We start from the raw sequence: 16,137 nt of genomic DNA, 5'->3' as shown, positions 1-16,137 counted from the left end.
ATATAACAGAACAGGACTTTTCATTTGTTTAGTTATACAGGGGGATTTAGCACTCTACTTAATAAATTATTCCAAACATACATGTTTCAATATCCATGGATAAGCTGTTGTTAACATTTGATTTTAAGTAGCCGCCAAATGATCGAATCAGTTGTCCGCAGATGAGATCGTAAAGTGTCTTGTAGGACATAACACCTGGCGGAAGCCTGATCAGGAACGGTGTTCCAAACAGACTATTGAGGAAGTGCACGTTCCTGTTGTCATGAACTTCCCATAAGACGATAGGCAAGACTGTTAATTTAGTGTCCACACCTTGGCCAAGATGTTCTGGAAGATTGTACCTTTAAGGAAAAATCTGTAAGTACGGTAGTACTCATGTCAAGTACACAACATATGAATTTTAAATTTACAGTTTTTTTGTAATTTTCTTCTTAACCATTAAGCACAGAACAACACTTAAATGTACTAAATAAATATATAGGATGGAGAGGACCCAGCTAAAAACTCACCTGATGAAAGGTTGCAGACAAGTCAAAGAACATATAAAACACACACATAATAATACTTGATATTATTATGTGTGTTGATTGTTATGTGTGTGTTTTATGTGTTCTTTGACTCGTCTGCAACCTTTCATCAGGTGAGTTAGCTGTGTCCTCTCCATCCTATAAATTTATTTAATCCAAGCTAAATGCTTTTTCCTAAAAACATAACATTAAATGTACTAAATTATTTGTTTTTATAAGCTCAACAAAATGGTTTGGAAAGAAATTTTATGTTTTTATGGAGGAAAAAATTGGTTGTCTACTATTTCATTCAGGATTAGATTTCTCTTCAGTCAAGTCTATCAAGGAGTCCTATATTAGTACAAAATATCAGTTTTATATATAATGAACTTTTATTGTTTATATGTTAGCCCCTTGAATCAAATTTTCTCAGAAACGTACATAATTTTCTAGCTAAGCTCCTATTGCTTAAAAAATCCTAACCAGCCACTTGAAATGGGCCATTCTGTACTTGAAGCCTATACAAGCCAATGGAGGGAAAGTAGCACACTTATCAAAGATTTCATTTTGAGAAACTTTCTTGATTTATTATTTGATAGTAATGATTGCACCTCCTCATTTAGTTATCGTAAATCATGAAACACTTATCAATTTGAGCTGCATATCTGGTAACTGAGAATACTTACATAAATATCTTTTCTCTGTCATCGATTGATTCAACGGGGTCATCCATGGCAAAGAATTTATGAAAGTGGCATTTGCTTACTTCCGCAATTACCATTAGTTCGGGTCTTATATTGGTGATCTTGCTCAGTTCGTTTGCCACGTCTCGAACAGTTCCTTTCTTAGGTACAACAAACATCACATCCCTCACACTAAGCGATTGATCATAAGGTACATAGCGCACCTGCAAATAATGATCACAGTGCATTAGTACTATATTTAGACCAAAGTGAGTATGAAAAAAAACCTATTATATTAATACAAAATTATGAATTATCATTAAAACAAGCTAAAATTTACCTAAGAAAACAGTTCCGGGGTTCACCTATACTTCCTTCTAAAGTAGGGGCCCTACCTACCTACTTTTGATTTGATACCTCCTTGTAGGGGCGAAATATCAAATTAATTGTGTTGTGAACTTTTGTATGCTTTCAACTGCCTGGAACTCTTTTCTTGGGTAAGTTAGTTGTGTATCCATTCCTTCTTCTTTAATGTATTGCTAAGCCAAATCATTTTCTTCAAAATTTATAAACATTGCTTACTGTCTCTATTCTCAAATCTTAGGTAATCTGAACCCTCTCTGCGGATGGTTGCTTGCCATGAAATCGCGAGCTGTTTCACTCTTATATGACTGTAAACCGTCGAGACAACCCGTGTCTTTTCTCATAATATACAAGCCAGGCTTAAGGCACCTTTTAAATTCACTGTACTTCTAGATTTTTTTTGCTTGTTGCATACCACATAGTTAATAAATTCTTTATATTTCCATTAGAGATGGACGAGATTGGATTTTTAGTTTGAGATAAGACGAGATGGGATTTTTTATTTCTCATAAAATTTTGAGACGAGATCGAGACGGGATTTTCCTTCTCACACCTTACAGGAAATGCACGTTCTTGTTGCGTAGAACAAGGTTTAAAATTTCCTGAAAATTTCCAGGAATTTCGAGACCCGACCATCCCTTATTTCCATACATCTCTACTACTCCTCACGTCTTAGTCGTAGTGCGAACAGAGACCCATGACTGAGTGATAAGTAACGCTTTATCTTGTATTTCATGTTATAGTTGTGACTTTACTTTATTGCTTATTTTAATTTTCATATGTATTTGTGAAGGTAGCTGTTCAGTATTTCGTATAAATATTTGATGTAATATTATTTGTCAGGCAACTCAGCACTGCTTTATCTCGATTTTCTATTGTTATCCCTTCCACAGAGATAGAGAGAGGTCCCGTTATTCTATAACATTACTTGCTTAGAGGGGTCTAAGTATTCCCTCATTGGTGAACTAAAATACAGCAATAAATTTATTGGTCGAGACGGTCATGTGACCACTGGACGCGTCCATTCCCGATGCCCACAAGCGTCAGTCTTTCGGAAAAGCTCCTTGATGTAACACTCCGGTTCATCAAGTCTCTATTTTTTGCTCATTTAACTTGGGACAGTTCTCTATTAACAGTGTAATTGTAGCCTTAGGCCCCCATATTCTCTATTTCGTGTTACACATAATTGTATGTTTTAAATTGTATTTTTTAACTGTGTATTAACTCCCTGAAAAGTGATAGCTCCCATTCAACGTGAACTTCTTGTGCGGCTTCCGTGAACGCGTGTGAACATTGCCTACAATAACATTTTCTTGAGCTCATATAAACTAACCCGTCGTTTCGACATCAAGAAAAGTGTTTATATTGGACATTCTCTTCTCTTCCCATCACACGTCTGGACAGTGTACCTCCATCGTCTTCCCCAACAGCTTATCCAGTTCATGGCGTGGGTATCGGCCATGTTGTCGTCATCTAGGCTTCCCTTCTCCACAACTCATGGTTAGTGAATATATCATAAAACAGTTAATATAATGTCTTAAAATAATTCATCATATCTCATTTGCTAAGACACCAAGTGCTCCAATTTTTCGCAAATATTTTACAATTTAATTAATTTTTATACAGTCCACTCACAAATTTCGGCGGGTTTTTAAAATACCATTTTACCACAAAACAGTAGCTTCAAAGCAGACACATGGCAGTTTCAATAAAAAATAAGCCTTTGGGTACGTCCACAATGCACGCTGGTTTTCTAAATCAGACTGTCGGCGCCAATTTAGTCAGACTTGTCACGCTTATTGTCCCATGCTAGTAAACATAAGCGGCCATAGTGCACCTGACTCAGATTTTTACCGGAATGAATTGTTCATTCTGGTTTCAGAAAACCTGACTATCGGGCTGTTGATTTTTAAGTGTTTCATTACATTAACCATGGTTATCGACGAACTGCTATCAAAAGGTCTACACATTCAAGCAAATTGCAATAAGCGCATCAAAGTGCATTATTTAAAAAAAATATATATACAGTAGGCCCCCTCTTAACCGACCTCGTATTAACCGATAATCGGATTATCCGCCTTCGATCGTAAAATAATACAGTTTGTTTTAACCGACCTTGCTTTGAGAGCAGTTCGGTTTAACCGCCGCTTTCTAGGAATCTCGGCATTTCCGCTCCCACGCTGGGCGAAGAGAACTGAACCATACGCTTATCTCCACAGGATATGACTAAGAATAAATTATTTTATATTGATCGCAAAAATTATAGCATAGCCTATTGTCAGTTTGTCATCATCATTCGTAGTGCGAGCACATCTGATCTGATTTGTTATCTGTACGGCAAATTTATAACGTCATAAAGTGTGCGTTACCTGATTATCTTATCACTGGAATAAACAAACAGAAACAACACAACTTGTAGGGAGGGCAGAGAAAGGGGGTTTACAACTCCAAGGTCAAGATAGTTTTTGTGCCTGGAGCCTCCATTGAGAGGTTATAAACATCCTGTCTTGTAACAAAATGGTTGCTTGCATCTTTAATTTCGACAAAAGGTTCTTTACTGTATCAATTAATACATTACAGTACTAAAGTTACGATATTGAAATATTTTTATTGATCAATTTTTATTGACTCTTGCCTAGTATTATAATATATTCCACTGAAAGTAGGCCTATTTGACTTAACCGTGTTTTGTGTTTATTTGTGACTTTTCTGTCAATACAAAAAAGGAGATAAGAGTAGTTTATTTTATAAATAATGCAAGTATGGCTTCAAAATAGGGATGGACGAGATTGGATTTTTAGTTTGAGACGAGACGAGACGAGATTTTTTATTTCTCATAAAATTTCGAGACGAGATCGAGACGGGATTTCCCTTCTCATACACAACGGGAAATGCACGTTCAAAATTTTTACCTGATTTTGTAACATTGTTAGATGACTGTTTAAATACAAAAATAATGACAATAGGCAAGAATATTTACAATCTTTTATTAAAAAACATCAGCATAACATTTTTTTATTAATCACGCCTAACTTATTAAAAATGCCTACGATTAGGAAACATAGTGATATCAGTTAGGATAGAGTTCAACTTATCCTAAAATAAAATAAATCATAAAATAAAAGCAATATTAATTTTTATAAAATAGTTACTTGTTTTGACTTTGTATAGTAATAAAACATTCCTCACACTGCTTACACTTAACAAAACTTCTCAAATGTTATTAAAGTAATATTATTAAAATAATTAAAGTAATATTTACATTTAAAGAATTAATTAAATAAGAACGCCTTCACAAAGGAAACGCAACTACAACACGCTCCTGTATTGCGGGTATTGCATTGACTTTCTGCAGGCGTTTTTAATTTTTTTATATTTTTTATTCTCGTCTCGATAAAAATCTCGGCCAAAAAGAAATCTCGTCTCGTGTAACGAGATTTAAAATTTCCCGAAAATTTCCTGAAATTTCGAGACTTGACCATCCCTACTTCAAAATAATGATTATATAATTCCAAATGAATAGCACTTCATTATATTATGATTTCAGGGATTGCCCGTTTTAACCGACCTTTTGAGTCATCCGACCTAGGTCCGGTTCCATTAGGGTCGGTTAAGAGGGGGTCTACTGTATAGCAATATCGTACCTTAAATTTACCTGCTGATTTATTTATTTACCTCAAGCGGACAAGCTAATTCAAGGTTTTGTGATAATTTCCCCAGTTTTTGGTGAGCTTGTGCTAGATTTTTACGAGGATTAGATAAAAAGTGTACAAGCTCATTCTGAAATATTTAAAAAAACCTGTTGTCGTCTGCAAGAAGTTGCAGGAAAATATGTATGTATCCCTTAAATAGGTCTCAACACAGACAGGTATAGCTTACAACCTGCTTGCGTTATGGCCACCGCATCGGAGTCAGACACTCGGCGCCAAAAATCTGAATCTGACTTCCTGCTTATACCAGCATGCATCGTGGACGTACCATTAAGCCTTGAATATATTTACCAGTGCAGGAGTTTTATTAATTTAATGTTTTCAACATATTTACAATGCTTCTCTTTTTATACTCCATGCTATCCAACCTTTTTGTTTATCGGACATTGTTGTTGCTAAGGTTAAAAGTACATGTTCAGAAAGGTTAAAAATGTTCCAAAACAGTTTATTTTCATGTAGGGATTTCTCACTTACAATCTGTTTCAATGGATTAAAAGCCAAGGGGATCGAGCAACATGGAAAGAGCTTCAAGATTTAAATTAAATGAAAGTTAAAAATTTAATAAATGTTTAGCCATGGACCAGAACTATAAATTAAAAATAACCACACACATTTATGAGAATAAGAAGATGAAACTATTTTACTAACTAACTTTTCATAAGGGAAAGCCCATATTTCAAATAATAACCATACAATAAAATCAGTCAAAAAATCCTAGTATTGATGTGATAACTCACCAACATCTTTCTATCGCACCGCAATGGCAAAGGGAGAGACAGAGTGCTAAATGTGTCAAACTTGATTGACACCTTCTCACAATCTGGGCAGACGACTCTAGACTTGAGCATCCCGTGGAAGTTGTCAATAATTACTGAGTCGTTCCGCCTTTGAAAATACTCCCACGACTCTCGTGCCAGAGACTAGAAGAACAAAAGTATAATTTTTTTGGTGGTATTGGAGACTTTAGATTACCACTGTACATTGAAAATGGTGTACAGGTATACCTGCTTGTGGCTAACATTGAAATTTCACTTATCAACTGGTTTCAGTGGGGATTCATTACATCTATTGTAGTCATCTTATGCTGAAGACCGTTACTTCTGGACTTTTAAAAGGCGTTGCAGTGTGTATGTCTACGTGTTTAAATTTATTAAAAAGAGAATATAATCTTTTTTTTGGTGTTCAAGATAGACGCAACATTTTTAGCCTGAAGAAGGCACCCGCAAATAAATAATACAATTCAAAGATTACCATAAGCATGTATTTATGCTATTTTCAAATTTGTTGCAATTCGTTACATAACAATACAAGCTTAGGAAGAGCTTTATCTAAGTGAAACAGAAAGTTCAATAAAGCCGGAAGTTTTTTAATTCAATGTCATGTATAATTAATAACCAACAAATAATTATGTTAAGATGTGTTTAATAATTTGGATGGTTTGGTCGGTAAATTTAAAAAATAATTAATAATTATTTACTAAACAGGCAAACAATCAACATCATAATTTTATTTCATTTGTTAAATATAACACAACTCATTCGTTTCCAACAGCAAGTACTTACTTTTACTTATTTTTACTTGTACTCACATCATCATCTAAGTCTTTTTCCTCGGTGCTACAATAGGGTTTGTCTTTTATTCTGTTCAGATCTTCATGAAGGCCATCAAGCAAGAACGTCAGCAACTCTTGTGCGTCATGCTGTTGGCAGCCAGCAAATTGTGGTGCAAATTTACATAGTTGCAGCTGTAAGCAACAAGCAAATCTCAAAATTCGTTCAAGGCCAATTTTATTTGCAATTAAGAAAGAATTATCTTTAAGTTACATAAGGAGTCGCTATTAATTCTCAAATTGTGGAGTTAAAAAAATCAAGTTTTGGGTAAGTTGAGTCATTATATTCACAATGGATGGTCTAGTTTTAAACATCAGTTAGATGATTCAGTTAAGCCTTTTTGGACTTACAGGGAAGACCTGAGTATTGTTAAGAGAGTTATTTTTGGTACCTAAATCTTTGCAAAAATACATGTTATCGAGGATACACGTGGGTTATTTAGACATAGAGAGGTGAAAAACCGTGCTAGAGAAATATTGTTTAGTTTTATTCTAAAGAAGGGATATGTTATAAGTAACCATATAACCTAACCTTGATAACCAACCATATAACCTAACCTGGCTAACCTTGATATAACGAACCTCGATTTAACAAATTCCTTGATATAACAAATTTTTTTTAATCCCCTAGAACTCTCCATAAGACACAATGTATATTTTACCTCTACATAACGAACAAACTGTAACAACGACCTTGATTTAACAAATTGTTCATGATCCCAGCTAAAATAAGACACCTCAATATAACGAATTTATCATTGTCAGAACAGACATAGCGAATTTAGCCTCTACTTAACGAATTGTCTACGTTTCTCCCTCGATACAACGAACCCTCCCACCACCATTATTGTTCTTCAAAATCATTTTCTTCATCAAATGAAATGGAAAGGTGACGTCAATGATTGCGCTAACATTCATCTGCTCCGTTTTACACATCCCTGTCTGCTAGCGTAGCTGCGCGCTTTGTTACAGCTGAGAACTGATTTCATTCACTGAGGACTGATGACGACGTAATTTTTAGTAAAATGTGATTGGGTGATAAGTAAATATGGTGAATTGTACAACTTTTGGATGAAGAGAAACCTAAGAAAGAAAAGGAATAGAAGAACAAAGCAAACAGAAAGAATATCAACATTGTTATCTTAACATTCCTTTTACAAGTGTTTTTATTATATTTAAGTTAGCTATATTTATACACTTTTATAACGACTTATCTAATATTTTTATTATTTTAAATATGATTTTTTGAAACTAAGGCAACATCAATGCTACAGTTGATGATTATTACAGTATTGACATTCCTCTGTTGCGATTTAAATAAGAACTGTATTGTAAGTAGCCTACCGGCCTATCACGAGCAGTAGCTTACAAAACTCTCTACTGTTTTGTTCTGTTCTTTATGTGGTTTATTGCTATACAATACAGTGTTTGGCTAGGTTTTAGGTGGGTTAGAGTAAGCTGTGATTTTAAACTTACAGTTTGTAACCTGTACCAAGTCCAATGACTAGAAACGTCATGATTGCGCAATATTAAAGATCCCTTCCCTTTATTACCCCGGACAATAAACGTTCTACTTTACAATGTAAACACTGTACACTGTAAAGTATTGTAGCCTATGCTACTTTAATTTTGTTTTAATAAGGTCCAATCCCGACCTATATTGACTGATGCTGGTTCTGAACCTCGACTTAGCGAAATTCCTGCAAACCTAACCTCAATATAACGAACCTCGTTTTAACGAAATCCTTGATATAACGAATATTCAGTTCGGTCCCTTCAGATTCATTATACCGAGGTTGGACTGAATACCACTTGATTCAGTTATGTATTATTTTATTGTTGTTCATGTGGCAGCCCTGTCTTACAATATACACACTTCCACCATCAAGAAGTATACCTTTACTGTAGAGCCTCAACACCTCTAGCTTAATTTATTGTTATCTCAACTATATTATACACAGTTAAAAAACGCCTTTAGAAAGGCTCTGCAATACCCGCAATACAGGAGCGTGTTAATGTTCCGCATCCTTTGCAAAGGCGTTTTTTTTTTTTATAATCTCGTCTTGGAGCAAAGTTAACCTTGCTCTTACTAACGAGATGTTTTTTAAATCTTGTGAATTTCTCAAAAATTCAAGATTTGGCCATCCCTATTGTTTTTTTTTACCTTGAAAAAATGTGGTACAACAGTGGAGTGTTTGCCAGACCACATCATGGATATGAGATCAGCAAACGAGGTAGCGATTTGTCCTGCCCGCCCCAGGGGATTGGTGGTGTTAATCTCCCTCTCATGCTTTCCTTCAAGGAAATACTGGGTAATGGGTTCGCAGTTGCTCAGGCACTGAAAATGGAAACAAAGTTAGAATATGATAGGCTCACCAGAATACCATGTTGATTTACAAGATCAATTAGTGTTATTTTTAAATTTTATGTATGAGGTAGAGGTGCGGATAGTGAAATTTCAGTTCGGATCAGACTCGGGTCGGATAGTTAAGGCTCGGTTCGGATCGGATCAGATTGGATAATTAGAGATTCGGATTCGGATATTTTCGGATTCGGATAGTTTGACATTCAAGTACCGTACTTAATAAATAAATATTAAGGTTGAAGTAAGAAGTTATAATTTTCATTTTTATATACATAAACTACAATATGAATTGTAAACTATTCACTATTGTGATATTGTAAGTCATTAATCTTGGTTCAGTTATAAAAACTGAAGTTAAAATTCACAGCTTACTCAACTTCACGAATACTGTAGGTACCTTATATCTTGATGCAAACGATTTATATGGAAAGACCATGTCTCAGTGTTTGTATAGTGGAACCTCGATAACAAGATCCTCAATAACAAGACCCTCGATAACAAGTCACCCTTGATAACAAGTGTCATCTTTAAATCCCCTAGAATTTATTTTACCCCTAATCACATGTTATTGCAAACCTCGATAAGAAGACAACCTTGATAACAAGTCTTTTTTATAATCCCCATGTGAGTCTTGTTATCAAGGTTCTACTGTATTTTGATGCAAAGAATTTATATGGCAAGGCTATGTCTGTCAGTGTATACCTTATACCTTGATGCAAACGCTTTATATGGCAAGGCCGTGTCTCAGTGTATACCTTATATCTTGGAGAAACAATTTATTTGGTAAGGCAAAATTTAAGTCATAGCGACAATCGCGCCGTGACGGCGGAGTCATATCAACGATAACGCCGTGACCGCGAGTCATACCGACGATCACCCCGTGACCGTGGAGTCATACTGACGATCATGCCGTGATCGGCGATTACCCCGTAACCGCGAGTCATACCGAGATCATGCCGTGACCGCGGGGAGTCATAACGACGATCGCGCCGTGACCGCGGAGTCATACCGACGATCGCGCCGTGACCACGAGTCATTCCGACGATCACCCTGTGACCACGGTCATTTTGACAATTGCACCGTGACCGCAAGTCACAAGTTTCTATAGATACCTGTAGATTGTTGTACTAAACCATTTTTTTTTTTTTAAAGATCAGTGCCACAAACGGTAAAAATTGATTTTGTTTGTCTTTTTGGTAACTGCAGTACTCAATACTTTCTTTTTATGCACAGAAAAAAATCCCGTCCCGTCCCGAAAATTGGGAAGGAAATAAAAATCCCGTCCCGAACTAAAAATTCAATCCCGTCCATCCCTTATCTTGATGGAAATAATTTATATGGCAAGGCAATGTCTCATTGTTTGTATCTTGATGCAATGAATTTATATGGCAAGGCCATGTCTCATTGTTTCTATCTTGACGCAAACAATTTATATTGCTAGGCCATGTCTACGTATTTGTATCTTGAAGCAAGGAATATATATGGAAAGGCCATGTCTCCGTATTTGTATCTTGATGCAAAGAAATTATATGGCAAGGCAATGTCTCAGTGTTTGTGACTTGATGCAAGGAATTTATATGGCAAGGCCATGTCTCAGTGTTTGTGTCTTGATGCAAAGAATTTATATGGCAAGGCAATGTCTCGGTGGCCTTATAGTCGTCATTTGAGTCCAAAATGTCAAAAAACATAGTCTATCCAAAAAATTTGGATATTTAACGAATAGTCTCGGGTTGGGGTCTTAATTTTGGATTTGTCTGAATACTTCAATTGCTTGGGAATCTAATAGGCTAATATGGAAATTAAATAAAGTCCTGAATTAATTTAAGTTCAGAACATGATCTCCGAAACCCATATTCTGTAGTTCTAGACTAACTCTTGCATTTGGTTCAGAACTAGAGGTAATTCAAACACTTAATTTATAGTTGTAAAATATTTAATTAGCTCAATAGTATAGAACCAATTACAAAGATACTACTTTACCTACGACCAATTACTAACAATCGCTACTCATAACGTCTAAGAGAGGGGTATTAAAACATATACTACTCAACTATAGAGAGGGGTCTACATTTACTAATGTAGGGGGTTATTATGCTATCGTTATTACATGTAGTTGTAAAATGGAGCCAACCATATTATTGGGTTTGGAATGTTGTTATAAATAAGTAAACCTTGTGAGTGGGTCTAGGTCAATATATCTAATGTGTTTGAGCCTAGGCCTACTGTGTTTGCACATACAATAGCTTGGTTTGGTACTATGGCTAACACATAGACCTGTAGGCTTTCGTGGATGTAAAAGGAAGTCCTATTGTTTGTTTACTCACAATATGTTTTTTACCCACCTTTAAAATTTGGCACCTCACATAATGAAGTGTGGTTTGATGAAATTTGCTTTGTTAAAAATGTAAGTTATGCCTTGATTCTAAAGCAAGGAGTATTCAAAACAAGAATTAGCCAACTTGATGATCTATCTAACACCCATGCTACTTTTTAGCGAATTTCCCTATAGGGAAGTAGCTATTACCGTAGGTCTCATGGTAAGACTTAGGCCCGGGACCGATTTACTTTTTCATTTTAATGTCCCCAGAGGCCAAAAACACCATTCGTTCAAATTTTTATATATGTATATATATATGTAGGTATATATATATATAGATTTATATATATATATATGTGTCCGTGAACACGATAACTTGAGTAATTTTTATCCGATTTTGATGCAATTTGGTTTGAAGGTGTAAGGCGGGATAAACTTGAATGAGTTCGCGATCCAGCATGATCGGACCATGGGAACAGGGTTTTATGGGGGGTTTTATGGGGTAAAAATTGGTTTTTCTCACTTTTTACCCTCAAAACACAAAATTTCCCAATTTTTCTCTAAACCTTCTTAAAGAGCTTAAAAAAACAAACAATTCAGTATATCAAAGTGTTTTTGTACGGTTATTGGTTACGGAGAAAACTAAAAAAATGGTAAATTTAAAATTCCCATGTTATTCTTATGGAGAATATTGTAAAATGTTGTAGTTTGCTTGTTTATGGATATATTTTGGGGGGGCCACCAGTTGACCGACAAGATACTTGGTCGTCTTGCCACTAGACCGTCTTTTTTAATTAAATAGATAAATACTGAAAACCAGTACGTCGACAAGTTATTTCATCGTCAGTCCAGTTGACCGGCCTGTAAATCTAAATTATTATATACGAGAAACCAACTTGTCGTCAATCCTCCCGACCGACTTACCACTTGCTCGTCTTTTAGGTGGGGATGTGTTGAGCGGCAGTGCCAGCGGCGCGCGCAGCTGTGGAGGGCACTGCAGGCGTACCAACTTCTGTATCTTGTAGCGGCGGTTTTCATTCCGACGATTTTCAGCTATCACAATGCAGCGGACTAGCGACGTTCTTATTACGTGTAATTGTTTGTTTCTCAATCGATATTTTGTTATACACAGTACAGTGAATATAAATAGGCCTATATTAGTTTACTTCAATGAAATAAATGTTTTATTTAGCTAAATAAATAAAAATACGCCGATTGAACAAATAAAATTGTTACAGACAACAGGAAGTCCTTAATATGATCAAAAAAGTGTTTATCTTTATTAAAAAATTACTGAAATTTGTAAACTTACTGCTGGCGACAAGGGTGGTGCCATACATAGGTTTATCAATAAATAAGATAAACATGGACAACCTTATGCAGTTATAAGTCAGGAAACATTTGTAGAAACATTAAAAAGCAATACCAATTTATGAAATATGATAAAATATTTACAGGAAATGTTGATTACTGTATATACATCGTGAGTATCTCCAGCAGTTACACACTGGTGATCTTTGTGTTGACTCTTTTAAACTCATTGATTATTACTTTTTTTCGTTTTGAAATAAATTCTGTATTACTTTGAAATTGCTCGAATTCGAGCAACATGTACACGAGTTTGAATATTAAATTAACTAACATATTTATGTAATAGGAGGGTCAAATATTGTTAACAGTGGTGAGGTAACTACCGTTACATTTATTCAATTGAGAGATAAATACAAATTGATAATACCGGTTATTTAAAGCTTTGTTGTCTATTTTTCCCTCTCTTAAAAAATAAAATAGAGAATGAATTTAGACTTTTGGTGACATTAGTTTGTACTATTTCTCCTTAAATGACACTGCTGTCTTGGTAAGCAATAGTTATCTCGGTAAACTATTTATTTGCTGAAGTGCACAGTGTGCTACTTAGCCTGAGAAACATCTTTTGTTTTATGATTTTGTTGTAGGCCTATTGAAAACCTTGTCTAGAAGGAATTCCCATTGCCTGTGTTACCGGGGAGAAGTTTTTCTTAGTAAAGTCTGTAGACGTCTTCGGTTTTACACAGAAACATGTAATTATAATTGAAGAAGTACATGTTTTATCCTCTCACGTTGTTGCGTGGACAATGCTATGGTGATTCAATTCTGTGTACTTCAATTGTCTAACTGGCCCTAACTGACGCATCCTTGTTTTTTTTTTTACTAAATAATGTAGTCTTTACTTCCGTGGATCTTTGCGTTTTATTGTTTAACTGTCCTCAAGTAAGTCTGTGTTCTGAGTAAGTACTTCAAATGCACGGCACTACTGTATATTCAGATTTTCTAATGAACTAGCCTATCATAGATAAAAGAAGTATAGACATGTATGTATGACAGAGTATGTCTACTCCTTTTATCTATGGTACTATTTCCAAGTTCATCTGGACGACCCTGCAAATCGTTTCTATTAAAAAAAAATTGTATTTGGTTTATGTTTATGAACTTGTATGAGTGTTGTTAACTAAAGCTAAATTCACATCAAATTAATTAATTTAATTTATTTTAATAGTATTTCTAATTAATTTCAGTTTTAAGAACATATAGTAAATAAATCCTTGTTGAAATGGCTGTACTATCCATGCAATTATTGTCAAACTATATGTTCAAAGATTCCTGGACGGCAATGTTATAATACTAGTTGGAGCAGAGGTACTGGATCTAGGGTTAATACAGTTTTGTGACGTGTAAGGTATATCACTGCAGAAGTAGTTAGCTCAAGAATTATGACGCGGATGACAAAGATTGGTAGCTTTTGCTATAATTATAAAAAAAACCAAGTACATAAAATCATTCACAGTTTTTTTTTTCACAGTCTATTGAATAGCCTGCAGTTAAGTTCACTCCAATGAAGAATATAGACGTGGCCAGAGTTCCAAACGATTTAAGCAACAACTGTTTACATGAACTATCCTATATGTAAGTTTTTTTTTTTAGTGTGCAATGTACTTATTGAATTTTCATTAGTAATATATCATGGCTATATCGTTTATGTAAAAGTATCAAAAGATAGTAAAACGAAAACGAAACAATCAACCAAGACCAGTGACCGAAACAAGTGTCGAGCTGGCGGCGCCGCGCCTACCTCGGGATTCCCCGAGGGCAATAATTCATCTTTGAAGTAACACCGGTAACACTGACTCACTGGCCGACACGAATACCCGCCTACCACCCCCTTTGTGTCGTCACCCTATGACCACCGGTCGGTCGGCCACCCATCCAAGGAAACTCTAGACATCGGCGGCTCTTTGTCGTTCGTTGACCAGCGTATTTTCTAGAGTTGAATGTATACCCTCACTCACACCAGGGAATAAGTAAACTGTAGTAGTTTTCTTGTTTATGAAAATATTTGCATAAAATTAGAAAAAATCATTTATTTATTTATAAAATGTTATTAATTTTACAAAAAAAAAACACACTTTTACCCTCCCTGTTGCAGCAAACCTAAGTACTTGTTAAACTTATTCTATTTAAATATGGAATAACTGTGATATTTTCAAAAAGTCATTTTAGTGTAAATCCAATCAGGCAAATAGAAATTTGCTTAGTCTGCAGGTTTGTTGCGGTGGGGGTATATTTCGTCATAAACTCTTTTGCCACTTAAGAATCTTCAATAGTAAAGTGGCAACTAAAACGCGACTCCAGCGACCCAATTCTGGCGGCGCTCTAGAACTACCCGAAGGCCTTTTCCGGTATTACGCGTGCCGCATCACACAAGTAGTTTTCCCGCGCCCCTATTCAAACGCTTGTAGGCGAAGAAAAAGAAAGCGAGTTGACGACCGAGGCTAGGTCGACCCGATCGACTTCGACAGCTGTTTTACTGTCTCTCTCCCTCTCTCTCTCTCTGTCTTTGGATGTGTAGGGTTGGCGAGGGTTGTAAAATTGCTGAAAGTGAAAGGGACGTGGCTGGCGCTACGTTCCTAGTTTTTGGCCTCTTGATGCTAACACTGGGTCGGCTACTCGAGATCAAACAACAGCGTGTGTTTAGTACAAAATTGGGTCCACAGTCACATCTATACTTATTTAATACGCAAGCAGGATTTTTGTGACAATTATTCCTCCGAAACTACTGAACCGATTGACATGTTTTTGGTGTCATTGGAAAGAGCGTAACGTGAAGTTGTGCAGGAAACTTTCTTTTTAGGTAAATAATTAGAGAGTGAGGCCCTGGGACCCTTTAAAGTTTCGTATTTCTCCATAAGATTAACACGGGAAACAAACATTGTTTTGAAACTCCAGCTGTTGTCAGGAATTAAATATTAATAATTAGTTGCTCCCCATGGAAGCATGAGAGTTCTGTAGAGTTTGTAGCCTACACCTTATTGTCTACAAATTGGCTAAATAACTTAGGTACAGTACATTATAAAAGCTGACAGACTTTTTATTTTGACTTAAATTGTAAGCTTACCATTTCCCGTCCATGGGCAGTTTGATAGTTAAAAAATAACCCTTTAAACTGGAATAGGACTGTTATGTAAATTGTGAGTATTTCCATTAGTTAATAATCTTTTAGTTGACTCTTTTAAAATCATCGGAAATTATGACTGTTATTAGTTTTTT

The 16,137-nt window shown here is 35.5% G+C and overlaps 1 protein-coding gene across 1 annotated transcript in view; it reads right to left on the bottom strand.

The window, feature by feature from the left end:
- LOC128997990 (ubiquitin carboxyl-terminal hydrolase 15-like) overlaps nucleotides 1-16,137 on the bottom strand; it is a 51,974-nt gene that overhangs the window by 12,315 nt on the left and 23,522 nt on the right. The window contains exons 7-11 of the mRNA XM_054423885.1: nucleotides 9,036-9,209; nucleotides 6,851-7,006; nucleotides 6,000-6,182; nucleotides 1,193-1,413; nucleotides 82-341 (exon numbers count right to left, since the gene is read on the bottom strand). Of these exons, the coding sequence (XP_054279860.1) occupies nucleotides 82-341; nucleotides 1,193-1,413; nucleotides 6,000-6,182; nucleotides 6,851-7,006; nucleotides 9,036-9,209 (994 nt within the window). The remainder of the gene's footprint in view (nucleotides 1-81; nucleotides 342-1,192; nucleotides 1,414-5,999; nucleotides 6,183-6,850; nucleotides 7,007-9,035; nucleotides 9,210-16,137) is intronic.

This window comes from Macrosteles quadrilineatus, unplaced genomic scaffold, assembly GCF_028750875.1.
Source record: "Macrosteles quadrilineatus isolate MER2022 unplaced genomic scaffold, UCM_ALF_1.0 Scaffold_7__1_contigs__length_78375512, whole genome shotgun sequence".
NCBI classification, from domain to species: Eukaryota; Metazoa; Arthropoda; class Insecta; order Hemiptera; family Cicadellidae; genus Macrosteles; species Macrosteles quadrilineatus.
This window is presented reverse-complemented; position numbering and strand designations above follow the sequence as displayed.